This window comes from Hipposideros armiger, unplaced genomic scaffold (genome assembly GCF_001890085.2).
Source record: "Hipposideros armiger isolate ML-2016 unplaced genomic scaffold, ASM189008v1 scaffold_112, whole genome shotgun sequence".
NCBI lineage: Eukaryota > Metazoa > Chordata > Mammalia > Chiroptera > Hipposideridae > Hipposideros > Hipposideros armiger.
Window position 1 is genome coordinate 2,506,420 of NW_017731462.1, and position 16,571 is coordinate 2,522,990.

At 36.5% G+C, this 16,571-nt stretch overlaps 1 protein-coding gene across 9 annotated transcripts in view; it reads right to left on the reverse strand.

Moving 5' to 3' along the window:
• PDLIM5 (PDZ and LIM domain 5) overlaps positions 1–16,571 on the reverse strand; it is a 190,685-nt gene that overhangs the window by 44,299 nt on the left and 129,815 nt on the right. Inside the window, exons 9-12 of one of the 9 annotated variants that reach the window (XM_019647534.1) lie at positions 7,185–7,301; positions 5,625–5,693; positions 5,059–5,199; positions 3,927–4,058 (exon numbers count right to left, since the gene is read on the reverse strand). The exons of 7 other annotated variants lie outside the window; for them this stretch is intronic. In XM_019647534.1, the coding sequence (XP_019503079.1) occupies positions 3,927–4,058; positions 5,059–5,199; positions 5,625–5,693; positions 7,185–7,301 (459 nt within the window). Of the gene's footprint in view, positions 1–3,926; positions 4,059–5,058; positions 5,200–5,624; positions 5,694–7,184; positions 7,302–16,571 lie in introns of those variants that run through there. One more of the 9 variants, XM_019647531.1, reaches the window with a different exon arrangement.

A 16,571-nucleotide genomic window follows, 5' to 3' on the forward strand; every position in this document is an offset into this window, starting at 1 on the left:
AAGATATAGCTACAATCGACTATATCCTGGCCATGTCTCGGCTCTGTCCACAATTCTCCATTTCTTCTAGGCTCTATATAGAAGGCACTTCCCCCCACTTTCCCTCTACACTAGTCCGATCCTATCCATAATAATTAGCACTAACAATAATATCCATCGTGCACTGTGTATTATGCTATGCAAGTAACGTCATTTTATTTAATCACTCAATATTCTAGAAGTAGAGTCATTCCTTCCTTCAATTCATGGCACATACTAACTGCACAGCATATATAGTTACCTTTTGATTTGTAACAGCCAGGGTTTCTGTTTTTAATTAATAGTAAGTTCTTTATGTATATAGTTTCCTCCACTACATTATAAACCATCTAATATTTGGGTCTTTACCGTGACATTGGGAATATTACTTAAATTGGTAAGTTTCCTCATCTGTAAAATGAGACAAAAATACTACCTTTATTCCAAGGTTATCGCTAGAATTAAATGAAATACAATGAGGTAATACATGTAAAGTACTTAGCACAGTGCTGAGCACAGAGTTTATCTGTGCTCAGATAAATTCTGTAATATCTAGTTCAGATACCAAGCGATTAGTACATTTGCTAAATAAACACCTCTCATCTGTACTAGTAATTTTACTTCTAAATATAGTTTGTGGGTAGTTTTTTTTTGGATTTTGATCCATACACAAGCTGGCTTCCTCAACCCAACTTAAAATAACACAATATTTCTTATTGTGTTATAACACAAAATTCCTTAAATAACACAAAATTACTTCTTAACACAAAATTCCCATGGAATAAGTACCTCATAGGCCCAAGAAAAGTTTCCATTTTTTATTGTATTCTTTTTACATAGTCTTGCACATATATTCTCCCAAAAGGCCTAAGGTTTAAATCATAAACAGTATTCTTTAGATATAAAGGGTGTGCGGTAAATTATAAAGAACTTATAAAAATACAAGTTACAAGCAAGAAAGTTGTTCCATTTACTTTTAAATTCAGGATTGATCATCAGAGTTCAATATTCCATGGGGAAATAGATCTCTATTTACTTAAAATATTTAATGTAGTTATGGAAAAATATTAATTTAATCTAGACAATCACACATCTGAATATATGATGCCTAGGTCTCTAAAAATATGTCTTTTTTTCCTAATTTTAACTATTAGAGACTATTTAAAGAAAATACATAAACATTAGGTATCATGTTAAAAAATTAATAGTGTCATTGGTCATATTATTTTACATTTGAAAATACTATCAATAATCGTAAACAGCAAAATATTTTAAATTAATTACTCATTTATTAATATGGCATGATTACTTAAATTAGATTGGTATCTTATTTCTGAAATCATGACTCATACATATATTTTCTACATTTAAATTGTTTATGTATACCTAAATTTTAATCAAAATTAAAATGCTTTCTAAAAGATTCTTATGAGAAAACCAGAGTAAATTCATAAATACCCTTGGCTAATACCACAGAAGCAAAGAAGCAAATATGGCCTTTTTCACTAGCCTACCAAATAAACAAGTACTGAAATGATATGTTAAATTAATCTGGCTTCCAGCTCCAAAATACCAAAGATTTTTGTTTCATATTTCAAAAATTGAAAATACATTAATAGAGCAAAGATTTCTTTTCAAAACTGAGCTAATCAGGAAAAAAGGAAGAAAAGTTTACTTTCAGTGTCAGCAACCTGATTTATCCTGAGTTTACATTCCTTCCCCACATTTGCTTAACTATTACAACAAATAAATTTCAGCTGCAGATTGAGAACAGTTGGAAATTTTAAATCTATTTTCAAAGGAAAAATTCTGTTTGAAGAATACTCTTGAAGTAACTTTTATTCTAATTACATGTTTAACATTTTTTAAAAGCCAACTATATATATCACAGGTTTTAATTATCAATGTTTAAACTAAACAGTTTTTACTTAAAGTCTTATAAAAATTGATATACTAATACGAAGACTCTGAAGTGGTATTCTTCAGAAGGAAGGAAATATTTCTGAAAGGGTTATCATTACAAGCAACTTTTTATTTTAATAGAATTCTCTGTCAGAACTCTGTAAAAGGAGCTAGACATATAGAGGAGCCACAGGTCTCCTTCCTTCCAGAAATCTGAGTTTACAAAATTTTAAAAAACATTGCCCTACGCAAAATTGTTTAACTTAGACTTTTTGCACCAAAATTCAAAATGCTAAATATACTATAATGGAAAGAAACAAGTTTGGTATTATACTTTATTATAATTTTAAAGATTACTGCCATACAAAAGCAAACATGAGAGATAAAATACCTCCAACACTAACCCAACTGTTCTTTTTTGGTTCCCTTCTCACTGAATTAGCAAGGTCTCCTCAGGAAACCCTGTGTTCCTGCTTCCAGAATGTCAACTGGCTTACCTTGTCAAGAATCATTTCCCTTTCCCAAATACTAAAATGTATTACTTTGTGCCAATTGCTATTAATAAAAAGTAGTGATAATGACTACTAACATTTGCTCTAGAAGTGGATCCATGGAAAGCTTCAGTCAGTCCAAAACTGCATGCACACCTTTTTTTTTTTTTAAGAAGAGGTGTATTTAAACTAGACACTTGACTTGAAGGTAAAAGTATCTAGGACTCATTTCTTTTAGAGTAATTTGTCCCTGCATAAAGACAGATTGCTTTACATGTAACAGCTACATACCAAAAAAAATTATAAAATTGTCCTTGGTTTTAGTAATAAATAAAAAACATTAAGAGTCTCCACTTGAACAAGGTATCTAAGAATTTTTATAGTTATTTTTTTTCTTTGCTTGTTAAACAGTGAAAGCAAAATAACTTAGAATAGAAAGATAAGAGCTGAGCCACTGATGGAGAAAGGGGGTATTTTCACAGAACCAGTATTTTTCCAGCATCCCATCTCCATTTGTTGTTAATCAAAACATACCACTTGCCATTTAGGAAAACAAAAAAAATTTTCACCAGGTGCTTTTCTGGAGAGAGGATCTAGAGCATTCTATTACGTCTTCAAAGGGGCCTTTTATTCCAAGTGTCGTCAGTAACCTGTCACTGCACAGACTTTGCCCTGACAAAGATTTCTGCTCATTTAACACTCAAAATTCCACAAATATAAAATGATTTCAGATATTTTTTCTTACAGCAAAATCTCCCCCTGTTTAAACACCTCCCTTAAAAGTTCTCAGAATTAGAAGTAAGTATATTGAAAACCTCCATAACAAGGGGTAGGATATAAACATGATAGATAGCCTATGTCATATCAGGCTTTACTACTTATAGTCATAGTTGTACACTCTGCCATTAATTTTATGTTCTGTCAGAAATCATTTTATACAATAGCTATTTAATTAAGAGTATACCTTTAGTAATAAACATTCAGGATATATTTATTTTTTATATTATGCTTAATAATTTTTGGCATAATTGTTTAGGAAAAAAATTAATTTGTTTCAGTATTTCCCAGATATGACCCAAGTAAAACCTTCATATTTGAGAACTCTTAGACAGTAGCTAACCAAAACCAAGTATTTTATTATTCTTTTTCATTTTTTCAAAAGGCATAACGGTATCTCTTACTAAAACATTTGACTGTTCCAGTATAGCTTACATCCATGCAATATAAGGCAGGGTTCTATCTTAAGTTAAGCACTTGCATAATTACTCATAATTTCATAACAAACATCAAGTGTGCTAATAAAAGATGTAATAGAAGGGTTAAAGGGCAAGTTAATAATCACACAATCTAACATGCTTGTGCACTAGCAAGGCACTGAAATTACAGTTACTTTAAAACCAGGCACAAATCAGTGCTAGGGTTTGCTCATCTGGCCTGTTATGATGGCAGTGAAGTGTTACACAAAGCAGGATCTTTTCAGCAAACCACGACTTGGAACATCCTCTCCCATAGTACCTTGTTTTCTCAAAATGGATAGAGCCAGTTGATTTCCTCAAGGATTGGAGGTATGACAAAGCTAAAGGCTTGGAAACAGGGCTGATGCAAAGTGCATCCAGGAGTGAGTGATAGTTTTCAGGACTGGAGAGCCTGGTGAGCATTTAGAAAAAGTTTCAAGTTGAAAAATCACACTACCAATAGTAGAAAGTAGCTTTTACAGTCTGTGATTTGAGACATTTCCACAGAGACAGACAGAAACAGACAGAGAGAAAGGCAGAATTAAGAAATAGAGGATGAAGAGAAGGGCTAAGAGCCTATTAATTTCCTCATTAATATATAATAGAATTGATTACATTTTCACCAAAATTGATCAGTGTAATCTTTTAGAAAACATATAAAGCTGGAAAAGACTGCTAGAAATTATACATAAACAAAAACCCCAAAAAATAAAGTTTTTATTCTTTTATTGGGAGGAAGGGGTGATGCAAAGAACAGTTGGGTTTTAGATCACCCTTAAATATAATCAGTTTGTGGGAGAAGATACAACCAATAGAAATTTAAAATACTTATACATACTTGATTCTGTTCCAGATATAAAAACTAAAAATTATAAAACCCCAAAAGTTAACAGGCACACAACATGCAATAACCCACGCAACTGAAAAATATCAGAGATAAATGGTATAGTTATGAAAAGAGATAAAAGTGTGATTTAAAACAAAATCAGTAATAAACATTGTGGAATATACCGGGGGTATCAAAAAATGTATACACATTTTAAGAGATGTTAACACTTTGGTCAATGTTGCTCACGCAGTAGCTTGCCATAATCAGAAGTGTCTGGACACTGATGGTTAACCACTTTGAACACCTCTTGTGATTGCAGAAGTCAAACATGATTTGTATTCATCTTTTGTTATTGGTATATATTGAGTATTACAATATTAATACAGTTTTCCTTCTTAAAATGTGTATACTTTTTTTGGCACCCTCTGTATATCTATAATACAACCTAGACAAAAAGGCTGCAATATGATTAAGATATCCTCACAGCGCTGTGACTGTTTTAAATGGGTGTTTCCTTTGAGGGGGCGGGTAAGACAGGGAAGAGTTGGGATCACACAAACATACATTGCACACATAGTTCTACCTGGTTTTTGCAGCAAGAACAGCAGACACAGTGGCAGCTGCACTGCTCAGAACCGCAGCACTGTATCTAGCAGGAGAGGAGAAGGTAGAAAAGTTTCGAGAACCTTCCAAAGAACTTGTCACCACATTTCTTGTGGAGCTGCTTAAGTTGACAGGTAGGGAAGGAAAGACAGAGGAACAAAAAGGAAAGTGAGAAGAGGCAGAATACAGGTGAGATGGCAACCATCGTATATTGATATTGAGACATTGTACAGGTGTGACACGTCATAAGCGCAATAGGAGTTGAGGTCATTTATTTACTGTTGCTATGATTTTTCTCAGAAATTAAAATTTGATATAGAATCCTCTATATCACTGGTTTTTGAGATATAAACATTTTTAATGTATTTAAGTTAACTGTCTCTAATCCAATTTATATTAATTCACTATCATATAACAACACACATTTGAAAACTGATTTGTCAATAACTAAGTAGAAAATAAACCTAAATATGAAGTTTGAATTTCTGTAAGCAGAGAAAGGTCATGCTGAGGTTTTCTAAAATGTCTCTACAGTAAGGGTTTTACCTTAGAGATGATAGACTCCCAGAGCCTGACATTTTAGTGTTTTCAGGAGAAGCAGGTAAAACCGGTTGCCTGTTCAGACGCAGCAACACATATTAATGAACAAGAAATAACTGTTCAAAATATTGAGAGTAAAGCTAGTTAGGAGGCATAAGCACCTTTGTAAAATAAAAAGCAGTTACAGTGAATATGACTAAACATCACTTTCTCTATATTTCTCTTTTCAGTTAGCTCTGTAAAGATACAAAAATGCCGGTATCAAATGTTATCTTCAGGACTCTTTATTACTGAACATAATTATTATTTTCCTTTGGTCTTTTAAAAAAGGTCCAATACCTAGACAGGAGTTAACATTCCATCATTAGGAGTGTAATCAGATTTCCAAATGGGTTATCGAATTGGAAGTGAGAATTTTTTTACTAAGGAAAAAGAAAATCTAAAATGCCCAGTGTGAAACCTGCAGTTACTCTTCTTCATTTATGGGTAGAAGTTATTACCTCACTATACTACCATCACATTTTCAAAATTTGTGACAGCGGCCACTTCCAACATAAAGTAATTATGTGCCAAGCTCATCCTGGGTTAATGAGAGCTCAGACATCTAAAACTATGCGGGTTCACAAAAGTCTCTTGTCCCTGCAGAAGAATTTGATAATCCATTATTCCTAGTTCTCTTAGCTATAACTTTACAAGCCAGTAGAAGGCAAATAAACAAAATGTTGGTAATCCATTAAAAAAAAATTAGAATTGTTTAAGTATAATTTTTTTCAAGTCTATAATTTAACTGAAAGGTATGGCTACATTCTAACAAATGTTGTGAATGGCTAAGAAAGAAAAAAATGGTAACTGGAAAGAGGAAAGAAAGAGGCCATCAGCGGCAGAGCAGGGTAATATGAGAGTCATGCAAAGTGGAAGAATTAAGTGACCACGTGATTCAACTGTTGGTGCTATAACCTCTCAACTACTCTGCACCTTTGAGGCAATGGCTACCACTGCGGGAAGCAATGGCAAATAATAACGAGGAACTTAAATCTATAAAAAGTCAGCTAAAAAATAAATCAGCTAAATTATCTTTCTCCTTTGAGAAGAGAAGGAAACTGTAACGAATTTCTTTCACCATAGTGTATCACAAATAATAATATAAAAGGACTTGGTATCAGCCGAGTCCAACGAACTCTTCCAAGACAAATTAGCCTGAACCCCTTTAGAATATGTCTGGGCACCTGAGTCTCTGTAACTCCTTTTTTAGGGGTGAATGCTTTAATTAGTAAAGTAGACTTATGACAAACTCAAGAAAGCTGACTTTCCACATCACAGTGAATAAATAAAAGGCACACATTTCCTGACTCTGCATTAGAACTCAAATCTAAACAAAAAGTGAAAAATGTACAAAGCAGCGTAAAGCAGTGTTCCAAGGCCGCGTGCCAAGCTTTCTTGTCTACATATTAATGATGTCAGTTCTGTAATCTATGGTCACTTTTTCCTTTTTAGTCAAACAGTTTTAGTATTTAATTTCACTGCCAGCATTAACATTTAGACAAACCAAGAAAGAAAAAACTCTACCTAGAATAGGTAGTTGCTTTAGAAAGTGTGGCTACTTGGCTACCGATATGTAAAACCTGAGGAGCTGCAGGGGGGTGGGGTCCACACTTAGGCGGGTCTTCCAGAGAACTGTCAAACCTGAGTTTTCAGAAGTAAAATAAACAAGGCAAAGGAAATATTAATGAAAAGTGCAGACATTTATCATCTATACTACCTTTCACATGGACATTGCTTTCATTTATATTGCTAGTGTTTTGTTTTTTTTCTTTTTACTTCATATCTGTACGAGGTTAAAACCCAAACCGACACCCTTACCACCACCAAATACGGGCTGCTTTTTCCTCCAATTTTTTAACATGACTACTTCCGTTTGATAAAAGGTTATGCTTTCTGGGGAAGAAAGGTGGACGGGAATTCCCTCCCATACACTATGTATTTTGCATGCTTCAATGAGGCTTAGGCTCCAAGAAATTAAGTTGTCCAATATCCTATGCCTTAAGGATCGATGGAATTTGAACCAGGTCTGTCTGTACCATTTATACTACATAATGCTTTCCAGCATCTTGTGGGGCCGCTGCCTGAAGAGTATACTACAAAAGCACCTAGGAATTTCCCTTCACATCAGAAGGTTGTTTGCAGATCTGAAATTATTTGGCTGTTGCTTATCTTGATTTAATAAATAAAGTATTTTATCTAGTCATACAACAAATGTTTGCCTGCAATTGTGTTGCTTTGTTTGAGAATTTTTTTACTTTGTTTTTCTGATGTCTGTACTATTTTTCCTCTTGAACGACAGAATTAAACTTTAGAAGAATTATTACCAGGTAAAGATGAAAAATTCAGTGTGAGGTTTAAAAGAAGAAAGCACCAAGTATAACATTTTGGGAAGAAAAAAATAAATAGGAAAACTACAAAATGACCCATTCTTAAAAAAGAAAAGGATGGTGGATAAAAAATAGAATGGGCCAGTCATGACATACTGATTTTCAAATGTAAAATGTAATATTAAGAGAAAGAAATAGAAAAGGAGAGGTTATATTCCCATTTTTTATTTAGCATTGGTCATACCTTCCCCGGAATGTTGAAAAAAAATGTAGACAACTTAAGGAAAATGCCATGGTAGAACTACATGTGACTGAAGAGGTAGAAAAGAAAAAGTTACAAGGCTAAGAAATGTTAAGTCCCATTCCAAGGGTCGGCAAACCTGACTCTTCATGGCGAATGCAGCCTGCCACCTGTCAGTATGGCTTCCGAACTAAGAGTATTTTTCCCATTTTTTAAATGGTTTTTAAAAGGTGAAAAGAAGAACACTTCATGACATGTGAAAACTATATGAAATTCAAATTTCAGCATCCATAAATAAAGTTCTATGAAACATAGCTGGGTTCATTCATTTATACACGTCTATGGCTGCTTTTATAGTATAGAGTGGTTGTGACGGACCTGATGGCTCACAAAACCTAATATATTTACTATCTGGATCTTTACAGAAAAAGTATGTTGTGCCTGTCCTAGAGAATAGCATCTCTACCCAGCTTCTAGAGTGAACTTTCACAAATCTGATGCTGTCTGATGCTTACTTAGACCCTCGGCACAGCTCTGCCAACAGCTGTGATTGGGGCTGCCTGCTCTCCAGCCACCCCTCTGTTCTTCCTTACTCCAGTCCAACCGGTCTTCATTTCTTCTTGAAACAGGACAAGCTTCTTCCCACCTCAAGGCCTCAGCACAGTCTACTACCTCTCACTTTCCATACCTGCCTCTCTGCCATACCCTCACTGGGCTAATTCCCAGGTGTCCTTCTGGCCTCAGTTTAAACATCACCTCTCCATGGAAGCCTCCCTGATTCCCCAAATCACCTTAGGTTGTCCATGCCGTAGGCTTCATGGTACCCTGTGCTTTTCCTTCACGGAATTTGTTATAATTGTAATTATACAATTTGTGTGGCTATCCGTTTAAATCTGGACTCTCTCACTGGATTAGAAGCTCCCCAAGGTCAAGGACCATTATTATATTTACTGGTATAAATGAAATGTAACAAACTGCTTACCACAAAGTAAACAACAAGTATTTGTTGAATCCAAGCATGAAGGAAATTGGTTTTTAAACACAGAACTCACAATATACACACACTTCTTAGAAGATATTTGTACCTTCTAGAGACTGTACTGCACGTCAGGTAGAACAGATGTTACTGCCTAAGAAGGGACAATGATCACTCTGAAAATACCTTTATAAATGTCTTTTATAACATAAAGAATTATCAATATTCTAGAAAAAAATACAGTTACAAGGAATTAGCAATGTCTAAGGATTAATATACAATGAGAACAGGTAAGAAAAGGAAGTCGAAGTTGAGTCTGCTAACACCTCCATGAACTACGCTGATGGGAAAAATGACTGCCACTGGAGAATAAAGTTCATAAAACTCATGAAATCCCTTTGAAAGCCAGATTTCCAAGTTTCCAAACAAATGCACTTGGGAGGTTTCCCATATGTTACACATGTATTACCTATTCCTTTGTTTAGCCAATCTCCAAAAACACTAGGCTTAAAGAAATCTTAAACTACCTCATACAGTACAGAACAGACATCAATATCTATTCTCATCCTGTCATTCCCTAATATTTACTCCTTTTAGGGTTGGAAGAAACTCTGATTAATGGCACCTCTGCAGCAGCCAGACTTTTTGCTTTGTCTGTTCCTTAAGTGAGTCTTCATTTCTCACCAGAGAGGTATGAAGGCTTTCTCTTTCCAGGATACGTCTGGAGAGCTGGGCTTGCAGCCTTTTGGCCTACTTTTCTCAGGAAAAATGAACAAAGAGCTATTGGTGCATTAACTTTTTCTGTAATTGTGCCTTTCTTTGCACAATCTTTGTACTATCTTTCTGTGCTTTTCAGTGGGGACCCATGTTAGCAATCTGTCCGAGTAAAGCAGGCATGAAGTTGCCCACCTTACTAACTTACCATCCTGACTACCCTGCAGGACCAGCGAGAGGAACTCTCTGTCCCCCAGTTCTGACAAGTGTCACACAGCAACATCCTTATGCTGTGTACTCCATCTCCTCCCCTTTTCTCAGGGGCTTCAACTGAGCTCTCTATTTCCCTTGCATTTTCCATTTCTCCTTCTTTACTGCATGCTGTGCAGCTCCATTCAAAATTGCAATAGTTTCTCTTAAAAACAAGAACAAAAGTATACTGTTGCCTTCTACTTTCCTATTCCACTTAACAGCCAATCTCTGTGAATAATTATAGTTTCCTCACATAGTCTTCATGTCCTCACCTGCCTGTCACTTCAACCACCTCAAGTGGACCTTATTCCCCAACCTCAAAAAATCCATATTCTTGCCGGGGGTCACTGATGACTTCTTTGTGGCTAAATTCTGTGGACAATTTGCAGTCCTCATTTTCTTTTTATTGTGGTAAAAATACACAACATAAAATTTACCTTCTTAACCATTGTTAAGTGGGGTTCGGTGCTGTTAAGTATATTCAGTGTTGTCAGACAGATCTCTAGAACACTTTCATCTTGCGTTTCTGAAACTCCGTATCCATTAAACAACTGGTCTTTTTCCTCTCCCCCAGCCCTTAGGCACCACCGTCCTACTCTGTTCCTATGAATGGGACCACGATACCTCATACAGGTGGAGTCCTACAGTATTGCCTTTTTGTGCCCCTTCTTCCTTTTCTTTAATCTCTGAATATGACCCAACTGACAGCTCTTGCTCTCCTGCCTTCCGTGTCTCGGCCCTACACTCTCATCTGTTTTGGTTCTATTTCACTGGCTATTCCTGGCTGCAGGATGTCAAAGCTCTCCAGCAGTAAGATTTCAAAATGCTAATCTGGCTTATCGCTGTTCTGGTGGAATGACATGCAAACTGCATAAGCATAAATTCTTCACCAAGGTTAACCTTCAAAATATTTGGGAAAGGAGGCAGAAGCTATCTTTTACAGCATGAAAACATCAAGTCTAAACTAAAAATGTCAATGCCTCCTCGCTCTCCATATAAATATCATAAAATAATCAAATAGAATGTATTACCACATCCCTACAAGGCAAGTTTTCAGTAAGATGAAAAATTCAGAACCCTTAAGATATGTATTTTACAGAAAGTAAAGAAGAGAAATGACAATAAATTGTCATTGGTATTTTCACTCTTCCACAAAGCAAACAATCACCCAACAATATTGCTAAGCAGAGAGTGGACTATACCAGGATCATTGCTGCCTTCTGCACTTTTGGGGTTCACTGGCATAGCAAAGCTATTATTTTAGCCATGGAAACTGCTAATCATCTGGAAAAATGAGCATCTTCCACTGGCTTCCTGACAATAAAACATGGTGAGTGGGTTCACATGCAACTATGAGCTAGCTCCCTGCTGGAAAATTAAATCAGCTAAACCTCAGCTAGAAATTTCTGGCACTCTTAATCACGAGCTAAATTTACTGATTGATTTCAATAGCTCTTGTTTCTATGGCAGCCTAAGAACATTAATTGGGCCTGCTAATTCTACATTAATGATGGATGCATCTTGAAGCGAAATGTAAAAATCAGCCAGTAGGGGCATCCTTGGTCTACACAGGGGAGCAGAGAGGACTTACTGTCAGAGGTTACAAGATTACCAAGTAAATTATCAAACATGAAAATACCACCCGAAATCAGCTTCCTTATTGGGAGAGCAAAGAAAAAGGGCTGACTCAAGGAAATTATTTTTCTTACAGCTTTCCACTTTATTGAAGGAAAAGAGGGAAAGAAAAAGGGAGATTTCATAAGAAACTGGAATTTATTATTTGTGTTGGGTAAGAGTTTGCTCTTTGCTGATATATCCTGTTTTCTTCACACCTTTCAAACTCTGCCTTAACTCATACGTACTTCTCTGCTATTGCTTTCTGTAATGATTTTACCATTATTAAATGCCCCATCTTAGTATTAAGTGAACTCTTTAGTTATCTATACTGTCTCTTGATCGCTTTAGAGAAAATTTAATATGGGGTCTAAAGATAGGATAGGTAAAGAATGAGCATATATTATGCTATGTCTATAAAAATACCAATATAACACAGATTTTTAATATCAACTTAAAATCACAGGGAACAATGCCCTGATAAAAGCTGACTCCCTCAGTGACTTGCAGGGCACTTATCACTCACCTTAGCTCCTCTCAGTTTGCATCATTGATTTCTTCACGGGATCATTCCTATTAGTGATTTCTAGTAGTTAGAAATAGCTTCCTCTCTAGGGCAAAAATCTGCCATTTTGTAGTATGAACATAATTCTAAGGATAAAGGCATTTTTTTCAGGTTCAGAATAAAAGGATGTATTATTCAATCAATAGGGTTGAGTCAATCTGTTACTTATTTGAAAATATAAATGAATCTGTCTAAATACCTGCTGTTCAACAGCCACCCACTGTGAGTCTCTGGAGAAACCAGGTGTCGTGACAAAGCCACCAAAGCATCGCATGCTCCAGTGAGAGTGTCCTGCCAGCATTAGAGAACAAAAGCCAAGGACCACACACTCTCTAGCTGAATATTCTGGGTCATGTATCTTGAACTTTCCATTCAATCACATGCTGCATTCACTCATTCAGTCAACAACAAAATATTATTTGAATTGCCAAGCATCCTCACATGTTCCGTCACTTTAATTCTCTGCACTCACGGAGCTTACAATCTAGTGCTCATGTCTCTGTAACAGGCCTTGAGGATAAACCCCATCCATCACACTTCCATCCCTGTTCACCTGCCACAACCAGAAGTGCAAATCCCTGGGGTCATCCCATCTCCTGGATTCTTATTTCTTTACTGTTCTATGTATCCCCTAATCTGATCAATTGCCCATCCTTCTCAGCCTTCACAAACCCTCTATCATTCTATACTCTCCCTACTGTCCCTTCAGACAGAGGTTCCTCTTCTTTCATACCCTGTATGTTTATAAACCTGAAGATGATACAAGTTCTTCCTTATCACTGTTTCTAACATCAGTTATTTTTGACCCTCCAAAGTCCCAAATCCATTGAGGCTCATGTCATCAGACTATCCCACTCACTAGCCACCCATGCATTGGCTTGCTTCTACCTCACTCATTATTTGCTTTAGCCCCTGGCTCACTGCCTTCCTCTACCCCATTCCAACCATCTATCTGATGACTTTAATGTTATGTTGAGTCACTGAATAACCTAACTGCTAAACTCTTTGACTTCCTCACTTCAAAGATAATTCCCAAGTTTAAGTGTTAGGCCTAGAATATCTCAAAATGCACTCCAGAATTCATAACCTTGGGCCAGCTGAGTGGCTCAGTTGGTTAAGAGCTCGCTCAAGAGTGCGAGCTCTGAGCAACAGGGTTGCCGGTTCGATTCCCAGCCCGAGCTGAGCTGCTGTTGTGCTGCCAAAAGGTGGCAGGATGACTCAGCTAAAAAAAAAATAAATAACAAAACAAAAAACAAAAACAGAATTCATAACCTTTATTGTCTTATCAACAAGTATACCACATCTAAAAGTCTGGATTTTAAGAAACTTCTTTGATTCTAACTCACTCACTCCTCTACCTCTTGATTGTGTTAGCTTTTTACTATACTGAATTGACTCTTACCAATTTCATTGACTCTTACCGACTGAATTCTTACCAAAATCAACCACTCAGCAATGTTCCATTATCTATCCCACCCCGCCAATATTTCCACACTCCTGCTAGTTATTCTAAAATACAAAACCCATCCAATGCTCTGCATCTTCTTTACTACCTCCATGGCCCAAGCCACTAACCTCTCTTGCCTCAACTAAGGAAATACATATAACTACTCCCCTGCTTTCATTATTTCTCCCTTACAATCAATTTTCAAAAGTATTCAGAGTGATCTTTAAAAAACAGATACCAGCGATTACACCCATGATTAAAATCCTGTATTTGGCTTCCTATTTAATTGGGATACGAATCTGAGTCCCTAAATACAACCTACAACACAATTAATTAATAGATTTATGATATACTAAACATAAGCAAAGAGCACTGCTAATCTGTGAGGCCTGAGATGAAGGGAGAATGTTTAGGGAAGAAGGCGGCATAGCTGTGGATTTAGGTCAAGGAAACAGCCCATATTATCAGCTAAAATCAATTATTAATATAACTGGCTGTGACCCAAAGACAGCTTAAATAAATGCCCCATGATTTTTCAGTTGATTTTCTTGGGATTATCTATGTTATTGGAGATAATGCCAAGGGTTAAACATAATATATGCCAGGTGAGATTTTGCTAGAGCAGAATAGTACTGCTTGCCTTATATTTTTAGGAGCCATATGACATGACTAACTCATTGGGTTTATTTTCTTCTAAAATCCCTAATTTTTCTATATTTGTTTTTTCTAACCTTATCCCCACCACCACCAACTATGACCAATAAATTAAAATGATTTGATCCAAACTGCACGTAACCATATTACATTTTTCTTTCTTTTTTTAAACTGTATTTGGTCCATTTTTTTTAGACTTCCAATACACTTTACACTTCTGAAGGGTGATCTAGTTAGGGCGATGCTATTTCTCCTGCTTCATGATACCATGATCCCGCTTCAGGCGTCAAGCTGTAGAGGTCCTCATCCAAATCACTGATCTGATACTTTAAACAACATCCTTTGGTTACACTCCTTCAACCTGTTATGAATCTAAAACCTTGAAAGTCATTAGCTTCATTTCAGTTTTAAATTCAGTGGGATCTTAAGAGTCTTTCTCTGATGACTTCTTAAAATTAACATTCCCGGGCCGGCCAAGTGGCGCGATGGTTAAGAATTGGCTTGGAATGCCAGAGGACCCCGGTTCGGATCCCACATATGAGGGCCAGTGACACTGCTCTCTACAGCTAAGATGCTGAACAACAGCTCAACCTGGAGCTGGGCTGCTGTGGGTCGCCAGTGACGGTGTAGGCTGCAGTCCTCTGCTGCAGTGGGCTGCCATAAGCTACCATGTGTAGCCGGCGGCCAGTGTGAGTAGCCAGCAGCTGCTGTGAGCGGCCATCCAGAGGCCGGCGACTGATCTGCCTCGCCCAGGAAGAGCGAAATGATGGTGCCAGCTTGGGCCAGTGAAGCAACGTCCTCCACAACTAGACTGAAGAACAAAATAACAGCAACTTGTCTGTTCCCCTTCCCCCAATTCCCCAGCGCTGTTTCCCCCAATTCCCCAATAAAATCTTAAAAAAAAAAAAATTGGCATTCCCTCCAATCTATCCAAACTGTATTAAATTGGGTGTGATTTGTTTCTTGAGAACTTAATTCTGGGTCTTGGCGACTCTGCCCTCCCTTTCTTAGTGCTCTCTAGCCATTATTTTAAGAATGTCTTCTTGACTTTTTTCCAGGTGGCCTCAAGTTCAAACTAGTTTATAATTTAGAAGTTAACCTTTTCCTTTTGTGAAAATCAGAACTATATGTATCTGTTCCCAGTCTTCTATCTCCGTTCCCAGTCTCCAGGATTTTTTCTAAGTGCACATAGTGTTGCTTAGAAAATCTCATCTGTAAGTTGTCTAAATACTTGGACTATAAATCACCGAGAGAGAGTACAGTAAGTTCACTTAGAAGCACTTTCTACCTGAGGCTTCAATAGGGACCCCACAACGTAAATAAACCAAAACTTTTTTAGTATTTACCTCTGGGTTTGGGTGATTTTTGTTTGCTTTTTTGTATCTTTCAACAATGAGCATTTATTCATTTCATCATAGCCCTTGACACCATCACTTTAGTTTTTACTTTTGTATTTCTTGAATTAATGTCGTCTGCTTGTTTTACTTTTCACATTTAAATGTATTTTGCATGTGTAGATGTACATTTTCTAACATGCATGTGGTACTGCTTCAATGTCTCTGCGAAAATCACTCCTAAGAGATTTTCTGGTTTTAGCAACAGATATTTGACTCCAGTGCCATCAGTAATGGATAAGTCTGAGTCTACCAAGGTAAAACTGTTGCTTCTTTTTATTAAAATCTCAAATTCACCCATTATCTAACCAGTGATATACAACTACCTGAAGCTGTTAAAATCTTTCAGAAATTTTTTCAAACATTTGTTTCTTCTTATGAACTGCTAGATTATCAGGATAAAGAATAAAGTATGTGGACAGACCATATAAATGTGTACCACCAACTCAAAAATTGCAGAGGTGTCATCCTAGCTTTGACACAGTCTTCTGATAAAAAAAATGAGTACAAACTCTTGAGAAGTAATTAGGAGCACCTGGGAGATGAACACCTACAACAATGTTGGACACAGAAGCCCCACTCAACACAGACCTGTTCATAGATGTAAAAATAGAGAAACACGAGAGAAAGCCTGGACAGAAAGCTTTTAAGATTAATGTGGTTTGAACATAGTTCTTTAATTGGACTAAGAAAAGGGAAATTGAGATGTTTAACCATCCATACCTGT